This window comes from Ranitomeya imitator, chromosome 3 (genome assembly GCF_032444005.1).
Source record: "Ranitomeya imitator isolate aRanImi1 chromosome 3, aRanImi1.pri, whole genome shotgun sequence".
Classification (NCBI taxonomy): domain Eukaryota; kingdom Metazoa; phylum Chordata; class Amphibia; order Anura; family Dendrobatidae; genus Ranitomeya; species Ranitomeya imitator.
This window is the reverse complement of record NC_091284.1, coordinates 823,748,041-823,762,237: the sequence shown is the minus strand read 5'-3', so window position 1 is coordinate 823,762,237 and position 14,197 is coordinate 823,748,041. Positions and strand designations below refer to the sequence as shown.

Sequence of the window (14,197 nt, the reverse complement as noted above, 5' to 3'; positions counted from 1 at the left end):
TGTGAGCTGCCCCTGCCATAGGTGCTAATTCCCCCCATACATCAGAGATGATAACAAGCTGGATTGTCCCTTTCCTCGATAACAAGTTGGATGGTCAGTCTCCTCGATAATAAAAGCTTGATAACAAGCTAGATGGTCCTTCCCCTAATCAGTCCGCATGAAACGCATCCGAGGTTTCCATAAAGAATTTCACTTTTTAATAATTCATCTGACCACATAACAGTTTTACTTTTTGCTTCATTCCATTAAAAATTAGCATTGGCCCCGTGAAGTCGTCTGGATTGTTCTGATACTTGGATGATGGTATTACATGATGGCTAAGTATCTGCCTGTATTTCTCAGCATTGAGGACACCATTAATTATGTTCAAATCCAAAACATCAATTGCTGACATCCAGTCCCAAACCTGCAGGATCTGCAATGACCCCGAACATCCAGTCAACGTCATTAGGAGTAAGAAGTTCTGGAGGTGATGATCCAGCCCCACAGAGACCTGATCTCACATCATCCAGTATGTCCGGGATCACATGGAGACAGAAGGATCTGCACAAGCCTCATACACAGATCTGGGGGCAGCTCTGCAAGAGGTTTGGAACAAACTCCTGCAAAACTAAGAGCTAGTGACGAGAAGAAGTGAAAAAGTCAAAGGGCGGTCAGCAAATGTTGATGGGATTTATATTTTTCCTTTCTACATGCAAGCTGCATTTTGATATATTTTTTTCCACGGCTGCCTAATACTTTGCACAGTACTGTATCTGTATATATATATATATATATATATATATATATATATATATATATATATATATATATATATAGCTAAATATATGTCTGAAATGTATTTATGTTAGACAAAACTTTATTTTTACAAATTTGCAAAACAAGACCAACAATAATCTCATTCTTACTTTGCACTATTCTTTCCACACCGGCATAAACCTTTGGCACAGCACTATATATACACTGCTCAAAAAAGTAATGGGAACACTTAAACAACAGAATCTAACTCCAAGTAAATCAAACTTATGTGAAATCAGACTGTCCACTTAGGAAGCAACGCTGATTGACAATCAATTTCACATGCTGTTGTGCAAGTGGAATAGACAACAGATGGAAATTATTAGCAATTATCAAGACACCCTCAATAAAGGAGTGGTTCTGCAGGTGGGGACCACAGACCACATCTCAGTACCAATGCTTTCTGACTGATGTTTTGGTCACTTTTGAATGTTGGTTGTGCTTTCACACTCGTCGTAGCATGAGACGGACTCCACAACCCACACAAGTGGCTCAGGTAGTGCAGCTCATCCAGGATGGCACATCAATGTGAGCTATGGCAAGAAGGTTTGCTGTGTCTGTCAGCGTAGTTTCCAGAGGCTGGAGGCGCTACCAGGAGACAGGCCAGTACACCAAGAGACATGGAGGGAAAAGTAGGAGAGCAACAACCCAGCAGCAGGACCCCTACCTCAGCCTTTGTGCAAGGATGAACAGGAGGAGCACTGCCAGAGCCCTGCAAAATGACCTCCAGCAGGCCACAAATGTGCATGTGTCTGCACAAACGATTAGAAACCGACTCCATGAGGATGGTCTGATGGCCCGATGTCCACAGATGGGGGTTGTACTCACAGCCCAACACTTGGCATTTGCCACAGAACACCAGGATTGGCAAATTCGCCACTGGCGCCCTGTGCTCTTCACAGATGAAAGCAGGTTCACACTGAGCACATGTGACAGATGTGACAGAGTCTGGAGACACCGTGGAGAACGATCTGCTGCCTGCAACATCCTTCAGCATGACCGGTTTGGCAGTGGGTCAGTAATGGTGTGGGGTGGCATTTCTTTGGAGGGCCGCACAGCCCTCCATGTGCTCGCCAGAGGTAGCTTGACTGCCATTAGGTACCGAGATGAGATCCTCAGACCCCTTGTGAGACCATATTCTGGTGCGGTTGGCCCTGGGTTCCTCCTAATGCAGGGCAATGCCAGAACTCATGTGGCTGGAGTGTGTCAGCAGTTCCTGCAAGATGAAGGCATTGAAGCTATGGACTGGCCCGCCCGTTCACCAGACCTGAATCCGATTGAACACATCTGGGACATCATGTCTCGCTCCCTCCACCAACGTCACATTGCACCACAGACTGTCCAGGAGTTGGATTTATTGTTATGTACACATTCCACTATGCAATGAATACAAATTTGCATCTGGAATATTTCATTCAGAGATATCTAGGATGTGGTATTTTAGTGTTCCCTTTATTTTTTTTGAGCAGTGTATATGCTGTATATATATATATATATATACATTAGATGGAGGCCGGATGCTATCACATCGGGAGGGCGGTAATGTCACGTTGTTGGGGGCAGGCATGCGGTGCTGCTGTTGCCTAATGGCATCCTGTGATAATGTAATGACTTTTGCATCAGGGGACTCATGTGCTTGGCTCCTACGCTTATATGCCTTGTTTTTGTCCCAGCGATGCTGTTGCTCTTCAAGAGTCTCATTTGCCCTTTGTTGTCTTCGACGTTGTGCCTTTCCTGCTTTCCTTTCATTGTCATTGGCATACTTTTTAGGAGGAGCCATGTTGATGTTGATATTTGCTTTTTAAAGGGGTTTTCCCATGAACAAAAATTAAAAAAATTGTCTTTTGCTTCCTTCCCTGCCCTGGAGATTGTGGTATGCTCCGTACACGGTCAGACACAGACAATTTTTAAAATGAACTTTCGTTCATGGGAAAACCCCTTTAATGTGACCGGTTTCCTCTGCCTGTAGACACGTCGTGCATCTGCCGCGGGGATCAGCCGAATGATTCACTGCACCAGCGCGTAATTCGCACAGGCGCAGTAAATCAGACCGCCGCCATCTTTGTGCAGACAGATAGAGGCGGTTACATTAAAACTGCGCATGCGCTCCTCCTGCACAAAGATGGTGACGGTCAGTAAATCATTCGGTGGCGTGTTCGCGACAGTGTTCCGCTGGTGGTACCGCGCAAGAGGCTGCGTGAGTGTGATTGTGTGTGTATGAGTGTGTGTGTGTGTGTGGTGCGTACGGCGTATAGAGTGTGTGTGCGTGGTGTGACTGTGTTCCGCAACAGGTTGGTACCAGCATCAGTTTCCATATTGAGACACCCATCACTTGGGTGTCCCAATATGGCAGTCGGTGAACTTCCTCCGCTTGGAATTCTGGGATACGGTGACATCTGGACAGAACAGGAAATGAAAACATTACAGGGCAATTATATAAATAGATATAAAATGATAATAAAAAAATATATATACAGTGTATATATATATATAATTTTTCGATCTACTGTATCTGTATGGTTTTCTAGCTAATAATTAATATGTGTACAGAGCCTATGCTGTAACATGCAGACCCATGGTTCCTTAAAATGGGGCATTATACAGGGGCGTAGAAGTTGCCTTCAGTTTGTCTTGGGGAAGAAAAGGCTCCTCGGCATCTTTAAGCACCAGTATTATATAGGCGGGTGCCCTTTACAGATTTTGCATTGGGGTTCAATAGCATCACGTTATTGCTGTGTATGAAGCCATGTTATGGAGATTCTTTCCCCTTTAAACCATGTTTCCTTACATCCAAACACTGTATGTGAAGCAGCATAAAATGTTTTTTTTTTTCTGACTGATTTCTTATGGATCCATAAGAAAAAATTCCATATGCCTCATGCACTAAGACCCCACAGAGTTCTACATATTATAGTCCTGCACAGATTACATGAGATCCTTATATAGATTATGGGCAACGATGGAAACTTACCGTAAATCAAAATCTATATTGTTCTCTTCCTTTAAGTGTAAAAGAATCAAAAACACGAAACCGGATCGGATTGTGAAACCACAAAAAAGGTGTTAAATGTCTGAAATGGCGCCAGATTGACACATCTATTGTACACCGCTTGGATGGGAACATGGATGCAATGGAGTTAATGTTATATTTCTAACTATTGTAAATAATCCATTACCTTATTGTTCCGTATTCTGAAATATTTCAAAGTATACTTTTTTTTTTCCTTATTTCTTTCTTTCCATTTTTTCTAAATTTTTGGCGTAGCCAAGGAAAAAAAACAGTTTTCCAATAGAAAAAAAAAAAAAGAAAAGAAAAAAATGCTGCTTGTGAATATTAAAGGGATTATCCATCTTTGGAAATGTATATTTTGTAATTAAATGCATATATTTGGGGGATAAAACCATTTGTTTGCAACTTTACTTGATAAGAAAAAAATCTTTTTCACCGTCTTGCAATGTTTGCCCCGTTTTGCAATGTTTGAGCAATTTTGCTTTTACAGTCTCTTTGTTTTCCTGCACTTTCAACTTTGATGTTGTCTTTTGGGCAAAAGTCAGCTGAGAGGAGCTCAGAAAAAGACAGATAAAGGAGTTACAAGCTTCCTGTCAATGACTATCATAATGGGCTCACTGACTGATTCTCTGTTAACTCATTATTTTTCATCCATAAATAGCACGGGCAACACAGAGCTATCAGAGCCAAGTGATGCAACATTTTTAGTGAAATTGTTGGCAGTCGCACGATCTTCTAAGGGTTAGCCGTACATGAACGCCCTTTTTTGCTGCCATCCTAATCAATTTGTGTAGCTGTTTCTAGAAAAATCTGCTGAATTTTGCATTTCTGAGTTTGTAGCTGATAACTGGGGTGAATCCAGGACCGGTCTGATGTTATCTGCGGAGGGCGCGTCCTGTGGTTTCATCTCTTGTTATTTTATGTTTTGTTAAGGTGCAATCTCAGGAAGTGGTAATGAGACAAGTCGCAACCAAAACACCAAAAAAGAGAAAAATATCTGTGGTTGTGTTCTGCATCAGTAGCATAACTACCTGGGGGGGAGAGAGGTCGGTTGACCCAAGTTCCTGACTTGTAGGGGCCCACCCAGAGTGACCACCTCAGCCATACAGTTAGGTCCCGGGAGGATGGACTTGTTGAAGTCATCGCGCCAGGACATGCAGAAGACATGAGAGTCCCAGCGCCATGATGTCACCGATCTGCCGCTGGACTCGCCGGGATGAGGGGGGTATATGAAGCTTATTTGTTTTATTTTAATATTGTGTGAGGTCCAGGATACATGTGTGGGCTACTAAGGGGCCCTCATACATAGTAGAGGCTACAAAGGGGGCCCTGGTGCCCTCCTGCATATTGGGGGCTACTACGGGGACCATGATACAGTGTGGGGGCTACTAAGGGGTCCATCGTACAGAGTGAGAGCTACTAAGAAGGCCATGGTAAAGTATGGGGGCTACTAAGGGGCCCTCATACATAGTAGGGGATACAAAGGGGGCCCTGGTGCTCTCCTGCATATTGGGGGCTACTATGGGGACCATGATACAGTGTGAGGGCTATTAAGGGGTCCATCGTACAGAGTGAGAGCTACTAAGAAGGCCATGGTAAAGTATGGGGGCTAGTAAGGGGACGTCATACATAGTTTGGGCTACTAAGGGGGCCATCAGAGCTGAGTCAACTAGGAGGGCCATCATACAGGTGCTAATTAGAATATCATCAAAAAGTGAATTTATTTCAGTTCTTCAATACCAAAAAGTGAAACTCCTATATTCTATAGAGTCATTACACACAGAGTGATCTATTTCACGTGTTTATTTCCGTTAATGTTGATGATTATGGCTTACAGCCAATGAAAACCCAAAAGTCATTATCTCAGTAACATAATAACTGCACAAGGCTGAAAAAAAGACATTTGTTCATCCAGTTCAGCCTATATTCCGTCATAAAAAATCCCCAGATCTACGTCCTTCTAAAGAACCTAATAACTGTAAGATACAATATTGTTCTGCTCCAGGAAGACATCCAGGCCTCTCTTGAACACTTTATAACACCAGCTTGAAGAATGGCTTTAAATTCTGAAATGTTGTCCTCCTGATATGTCTGTTCAGTAAATGCCCTGAATACTTGGTCGCGGCTCCTTTTTGCATCAATTACTGCATCAATGTGGCGTAGCATGGAGGCGATCAGCCTGTGGGGCTGCTGAGGGGTTATGGAAGCCCAGGTTGCTTTGATAGCAGCCTTGAGCTCGTCTGCATTGTTGGGTCTGGTGTTTCTCATATCTTCCCAATATATGAGTTTCACTTTTTGTGTTGAAGAACTGAAATAAATTAACTTTTTGATGATATTCTAATTTTGTGAGAAGCACCTGTATAGTGCGAGGGCTACCGTTGGGCAATAACATAATGTGGGGGCCATCAGATAGTGTGGGGTTTTCTAAGGGACTTTTTTACAGTGATGGAGCTATCAAGGGGCCGTTATACAGTGTGGGAGCTGCTGTGGAGACATCATAGAGTTTTGTTGAACTTTACAGTGTATTGGGGAGCTGTGGGGACATCATAATCTCTGCAGCAGTCCTGGCTGGAGAAGTCGTCATGTCAGTCTGGGCCAGATGGAAAAGATGGGAAAAGTGAACGATTCCATCAGAGAGAACGTCAGCTGTTCTGTAGCACTGATATCTACTACTATATGGGCACTATATGGCGGTAATATCAGTGTTGGTCTTTGTATAGAGATCTTCATTAGTAACAGCGGGGTCATCTGCTGAGGTTCTCCTACATCCGCTATTAGGGAGTGCCACCATAGTTGTGATCAGGGTTACCTGGTTAGGAGCCACGCAGAAGCTTTGTCCCCCCGAGCTGACCTCTAGCTACGCATCTGTGCAGTCACCTCATCGACGGAAACAGACATTGTATTCATTTTTATCTTCCTTCACTGTGATTCCTCATACATTCTGCTCTTTTTCCTCTACTCTTGCCTGATTTTTTATCCTTCCTAATATTTTCTTTCCTTCTACTTTCTTTCATTCCCTCTTTCTTTCTTACTTTCTTTTTCTCTCATTTCTCCTCATTTTTCCTTCTTTCATTCTCTTTTGCTTTCTTTTTTTCATACTTTCTTTCTCATTTACTCTTTTTTCCTTTCCTTCCTTCTTTCTTTTTTTCTTCCTCTTTATTTCCTTCTTTCTCTCTACTCCTTTTTTCCTACTTTCCTTTTCTATTTTCCTTTCCTTCTTTCTTTATCTTCCTTTCTCCTTATTCCTTTTTCCTTCTTTTCATTTCTATTTCATTCTCTATTTTCCTTTCTTTCTTTTCTCTTTCCTTCTCTTTCTCTATCATTTACTATTTTCTCCCTTCGTTCTTTCTCATTCTTTCTTTCCCTACTGCTTTCTCTTTCTTCTCCAGTTTTCCTTCTTTCCTCCTCTCCTTCATTATCTCTTTTTCACTTTTTATTTTCCTCTTTTCTCTCTTGTCTCCTTCTTTCCTTCTCTCTCTCTTTCTTTCTTTTGTCTCTCATTCACTATTTTCTCCTTTCATTCTTTCTTTCCTTGTCTTGTTCTCTCTTTTTATTTTTTCTCTTTCTTTCTTTCTTTCTTTTTCTTTCTTCCTTTCTTTCTTTCTTTCTTTCTTTCTTTCTCTCTCTCTTTCTTTCTTCTTTGTATGCTCCTCTCCATTTTTGATCTCTCTTCTCTTTCCTTTAAATTTTTTGCTTTTCATTGTTTTCCTTCTCTGTTTTTGAATCAAAATCCTTTTTTTAGTACGTCACTTCACATTTTTTTGCATTCCTGCCCCCTTCCTTTTTTTCTTTCACTTGTTGTTTCAATTTATTTTATTTTCACATTTCCCCTTTTTCTTTTTACCATTTCCCTTTTCTTGTTATTCCCAACTTTTTATGATAAAAAGGAGTTTGAGTCTTATGAAGATAATTTCTCCCTAAGTCATTACCAGGACTTCCATTGCTGTCTTTCTTTCTTTCTTTCTTTCTTTCTTTCTTTCTTTCTTTCTTTCTATCTTTCTTTCTTTCTCACTCTTTCTTTCTTTCTTTCTTCCTCTTTCTTTCTTTCTCTTTCTTTCTCTCTTTCTTTCTTTCTTTCTCTATTTCTGACTCACGTAGACACATTGAAAGCAATGTGTCACTGCACATGTCAGTGTGTTTTCAAGGACCGTGTGTCCGTGTGCAAAACACGGAGACATGTCAGTGTTCGTGGGAGCGCACGGATTACACGGACCCATTAAAGTCAATAGGTCCGTGTAAAACACGTACCGCACACGGACGCTGTCCGTGTGCAGTCCGTGTGCCGTGCAGGAGACAGCGCTACAGTAAGCGCTGTCCCCCCAGCTTGTGGTGCTGAAGCCTCCGTTCATATCTTCTCTCCAGCAGCGTTCGCTGGAGAGAAGATATGAAAAATCCTTTTTTTTTTTTCGTGTTTAAAATAAAGATCCCTGTCCCCTCCCCCCTCCCACCCCCTGTGCGCCAGCCCGCTGTTACTAAAATACTCACCCGGCTCCCTCGCAGCTTCCTCTCAGCGCCAGCTTCTCCTGTATGAGCGGTCACGTGGTGCCACTGATTACAGTCATGAATATGCGGCTCCACCTCCCATAGGGGTGGAGCCGCATATTCATGACTGTAATGGGCGGCACCACGTGACCGCTCATACGGGAGAAGGTGCGGCGTGGAGAGGACGCTTTGAGGGAGCCGGGTGAGTATTTTATTAACAGCGGGCGGGCGCGCAGGGGGTGGGAGGGGGGAGGGGACAGAGATCTTTATTTTAAACACAAAAAAAAACAAAAAAACGGATTTTTCATATGTTCTCTCCAGCGAATGCTGCTGGAGAGAAGATATGAATGGCGGCTTCAGCACCAGATGCAGGGGACAGCACTTACTTGTAGCGCTGTCTCCTGCACGGTCCGTGTGGTACCCAGTCGGCACACGGGCGGCACATGGCTGCCGCCCGCGTGCCACACTGATGTTCAAGGTAAGCACATTTTTCCGGTACCGGAATTACCTGGACGTGTGAGACTGGCCTTACCTTGTGTTTTCGGCAGATCAGTTTGCTGTAACGCTGCAGCTCTTGGCCACTCCGTTGAATGCACCTTTGTGATCAAGTCCAATCAGAGGCGGCTTATTAATTAACCTTTTTATATTGTCTCCATGCTCCTCTGGTTACAAACTGATCATTCACTAATAAAAAGGCCCTGGTGTGTGTGAGAACAGATTGTCAGCGCCCGGGGTCAGGGATGGATGTCACTATATCACTTATTGCCGTACACTATCTGACATGTTATCATACACATTCTCCTAATAATCACAGAGACTCGCTGACGATTGCATAACTCGCTTTTTATTGCTGCATGCTCTTTGGCCAGTAGTAGGTATTAAACATTGCAATTAGTGTCATATATTCCTAGAAACAGTCATCGATTCAGTGGTCCCTGATTGCAGATCGACTCCCATCGGACAGCAGTATCACTCCTATTCTGCTGCTGGCCGCGCCGTATCTGGATCATTGTTGTGTATCTCTGGATTCCTACAAAAACAACAAATATATAAATGTAGCAAAAAAAATCATGTAAAAATAACGATATGTGTTACCCATGTATATAAAATGTTCTGCCACTTTTTGTTTAAAGGGGAAATGTCCCGAATTAAAGGGGAACACTCAGCAGAATACGACTCTAGAAGTTTACCGTCACACTGACAAAAAGCTGAAAGGGACCTTTGTCGTTAACAAATGGTCTCAAAGCTGAAAAGAAAAGACCACGGGCTTCCTGCTGTCCATGATGCCACACAGCTGACCTGAACGTTGGCATCGGTCTCATATAATATGGACATAACACATCCTAACTGGCTCATGTTCCTGGACCTCAAAGCAAAGTCTATAACAGATCCCCATCCCTTACAAGAATAAGGGAGAGACCACCAGACTACCTGAACAGCCGGGCAATGCAGAAGTACGGAGAAGTGCTAATATATGGACCCAAAGAGTGATCCAATGGGTTATAGAGCTCCTCTCCATGTATCACTAGCAAATCCTTAATGTATCAGTCAGTTGCCAGCAGTAATAACGAGCCCTTACATGACCCCCAACATATAACATGATGCACTATGGACACTATAGACCCCCATATCCAAAAGACCCCTGTGCAGCTGCAAGACAAAGAGATCTAGCAGATCTGCTGAAGCGGACAGTTAGTTTCAGTTTTCATCTATCTTATGAAATGAAAACCGGATGACGAAGCAATCACAGGAAGAGTCAGAACGAGAATACAGCAGAAAGAGTGAGCACAATACTGAACAGGTGAGATAACAGAGACCAAAGCCGCAAAAACAGATGAAAAGCAAAGTTTACAACAGTATTAAAAGCTTGTAAATAGTACCGTAAATTATACCTCAACACCTAATGCCTGCACCAAACATACAGAAGCAACCAATATTACATATATGAAAAATACAACAATTCTTACATGTACAGTGCCTTGCCAAAGTATTCGGCTCCCTGGAAGTTTGAAGCCGGATTTGGATAGAATGATTTCCAAAACTTTAAACCTCCCAAGGAGCACTGTACAAGCGATCATATTGACATGGAAGGAGTATCATACCACTGCAAATCTACCGAGACCCGGCCGTCCCTCTAAACTTTCATCTCAAACAAGGAGAAGACTGATCAGAGATGCAGCCAAGAGGCCCATGATCAAGAATATAACTACTATAATACTGCTCCTATGTACAAGAATATAACTACTATAATACTGCCCCTATGTATAAGAATATAACTACTATACTACTGCCCTCTGTACAAGAATATAACTACTATAATACTGCTCCTCTGTACAAGAATATAACTACTATAATACTGCTCCTATGTACAAGACTATAACTACTATAATACTGCTCCTATGTACAAGAATATAACTACTATAATACTGCTCCTATGTACAAGAATATAACTACTATAATACTGCTCCTATGTACAAGAATATAACTTCTATAATACTGCTCCTATGTACAAGAATATAACTACTATAATACTGCTCCTATGTACAAGAATATAACTACTATAATACTGCTCCTATGTACAAGAATATAACTACTATAATACTGCTCCTATGTACAGGAATATAACTACTATAATACTGCTCCTCTGTACAAGAATATAACTACTATAATACTGCTCCTATGTACAAGAATATAACTACTATAATACTGCTCCTATGTACAAGAATATAACTACTATAATACTACCCCTATGTATAAGAATATAACTACTATAATACTGCTCCTATGTACAAGAATATAACTACTATAATACTGCTCCTATGTACAAGAATATAACTACTATAATACTGCTCCTATGTACAGGAATATAACTACTATAATACTGCTCCTCTGTACAAGAATATAACTACTATAATACTACCCCTATGTATAAGAATATAACTACTATAATACTGCTCCTATGTACAAGAATATAACTACTATAATACTGCTCCTATGTACAAGAATATAACTACTATAATACTACCCCTATGTATAAGAATATAACTACTATAATACTGCTCCTATGTACAAGAATATAACTACTATAATACTGCTCCTATGTACAAGAATATAACTACTATAATACTGCTCCTATGTACAGGAATATAACTACTACAATACTGCTCCTATGTGCAAGAATATAACTACTATAATACTGCCCCCTATGTACAAGAATATACCTACTATAATACTGCTCCTCTGTACAAGAATATACCTACTATAATACTGCTCCTATGTACAAGGATATAACTACTATAATACTGCTTCTATGTACAAGAATATAACTACTATAATATTGACCCTTTGTACTAGAATAATATTTTTGCTATGCTGTCCTTTATGGACAAGCTATTAAATAATGTTTTCACCAAATTTGTCATGTTGTACTGAACACACGATGTAATGGTCACTGTGCAGCGGAATAAAACCCTTTTGCTGCCGCTGCTGCTCTGTGATCTCCTCTGGATATCAGTTAGGTCCAAAGAAAGTGACAGTGAAGAAACCACTGATTACCTCCAGGGCTCATAACGTCACACGAGCCCCTAAACGATCCAGTGCCGTCACGGCTGGAGCAATGTCGGCAGCGGAGGTGAGTATAGGCTTCTTTTCTTTTATGGGTGGGAATATTTCAATTGAGAAGGGGTTGCCTGAGAAGTGGATAACTTTTAAAATTAAATTTTATAAAAAATATATTTAAAAAATATTTTCCCCTTAACAATTGTTTGAAATAAAACAACAATAAGGCAGTACATATTGTCATTTTTGCTGAGTCCATAATGACCTGAACTCTTTTATACGGCGTTTTTAATGTCTTAAAACTTATCATTCTATATAGAGTGATAGTGTATTTAACCCAAAGCGGTGACTTGAAAAATGGCAACTCTTTGCCCCCAAAAACAAGGTTTAAACAATAAAAGGGTTAAAAGATCTGTGTGTCCTTCAGGGTTGGCGTCTTCTCCGTCCGGGGCGTCCTCTCTTCTGCAGACAGTGGAGGCCGGCGCTGATTTCTCCCTATTTTATATGCATGGAGACGATTTCTGCCGTGACCTAGTTTCTCATTGAGTTTCGTTGTTCACCTGCGTTGACCCCGAGTCGGTGACTTGTAGTAAATTAGGAGCTGAATAAATGAGTATTCACAGCGGCAGATACAAAGTAGCAATGTCTGCTGCACCCAACCTGTACTGATACATTGTAACCAACCCTCAGCTCTAAGATACAACTAAAATCTCCTTTATCACTGTATAAAGTCTGTATTTGGACCCTCAATATATCAGGCATCACTTACCACTAGCTCTTATATAAGGCTCCAGGGCCAAGAGCTATGCTTATTAATGTCAACATAAACTAGCTGTATAAATCACTCACCCATCAGGCTATAAAGATGCGTCTTACCTGATGTCCTCTCACTATCGGCTGAGGTTCTCCATGGACGGCAGAAGGTACTGTTAACAGAGTATAGGCTCAGGTATATAGTGAAGAGGAAAAAGGGAAATTCTCAAGACAATAAATCCGAAGGAAAAATATAATATACTAGCTGAAGAGCCCGGCGTTGCCTGGGCATAGTAAATATCTGTGGTTAGTTATAGCACATCACTTCTCTTATTTTCCCAGCACACCTCTCATTTTCTCCCTCACTCCTCTCATTCCCCCCTAATACTTGTCATTTCGACCTCACATCTGTCATTTTCCGATCACTCCACTATTTTCCCTCACTCCTCTCATTTTGCACTCACACCTTTTCATTTTCACCTCACACCTCTCATTTTCACCTCAGTATATACATGTCTGTTATCTCCCTTATATATAGTATACACCTGTATGTCATCTCCTGTATATACCTGTATGTCATCTCCCCTGTATATAGTATATATCTGCTGTGTGTCATCTCCCCTATATATGGTATATACCTGTATGTCATCTCCTCCTATATATAGTATATACCTGTATGTCATCTCCTCCTATACTGTATATAGCATATACCTGTATGTCATCTTCTCCTGTATATAGTATGTACCTGTATGTCATCTCCTCCTCTATATAGTATATACCTGTGTGTCATCTCTCCTGTATATAGTATATATCTGTGTGTCATCTCCCCTGTATATAGTATATACCTGTGTGTCATCTCCTCCTGTATTAGACCTCGTTCACACGTTATTTGCTCAGTATTTTTACCTCAGTATTTGTAAGCTAAATTGGCAGCCTGATAAATCCCCAGCCAACAGGAAGCCCTCCCCCTGGCAGTATATATTAGCTCACACATACACATAATAGACAGGTCATGTGACTGACAGCTGCCGTATTTCCTATATGGTACATTTGTTGTAGTTTGTCTGCTTATTAATCAGATTTTTATTTTTGAAGGATAATACCAGACTTGTGTGTGTTTTAGGGCGAGTTTCATGTGTCAAGTTGTGTGTGTTGAGTTGCGTGTGGCGACATGCATGTAGCGACTTTTGTGAGATGAGTTTTGTGTGGCGACATGCGTGTAGCAACTTTTTGTGTCGAGTTGCATGTGACAGGTTAGTGTAGCAAGTTGTGTGCAGCAAGTTTTGCGCATGGCGGGTTTTGCGTGTGGCGAGTTTTATGTGTGGTGCCTTTTGAGTCTGTGCAAGTTTTGTGTGAGGCAACTTTTGCATGTGTTGCAACTTTTGTGCATGTGGCAATTTTTCCGTGTGTGCAAGTTTTGCGTGTGGTGAGTTTTCCATGAGGTGAGTTTTGCACGTGTGGTGAGTTTTGCGTGAGCCTAGTTTTGCATATGGCGAGTTTTGCGCGTGGCGAGTTTTGAGCGGCAGCTTTTGTGTTTCGACTTTTATGTGGCGAGGTTGGTGTATGTGTGCTGAAATGTGTGCTGAGGGTGGTATA

At 41.5% G+C, this 14,197-nt stretch overlaps 1 protein-coding gene across 2 annotated transcripts in view; it reads right to left on the bottom strand.

Moving 5' to 3' along the window:
- Nucleotides 1-9,112: 9,112 nt before the first annotated feature.
- MAP6 (microtubule associated protein 6) overlaps nucleotides 9,113-14,197 on the bottom strand; it is a 114,650-nt gene continuing 109,565 nt past the window's right edge. For both annotated transcript variants that reach the window (XM_069759394.1, XM_069759396.1), the window contains exon 4: nucleotides 9,113-9,320. In XM_069759394.1, coding sequence (XP_069615495.1) covers nucleotides 9,266-9,320 — 55 coding nt within the window. In that variant the 3' untranslated portion in view covers nucleotides 9,113-9,265. The remainder of the gene's footprint in view (nucleotides 9,321-14,197) is intronic.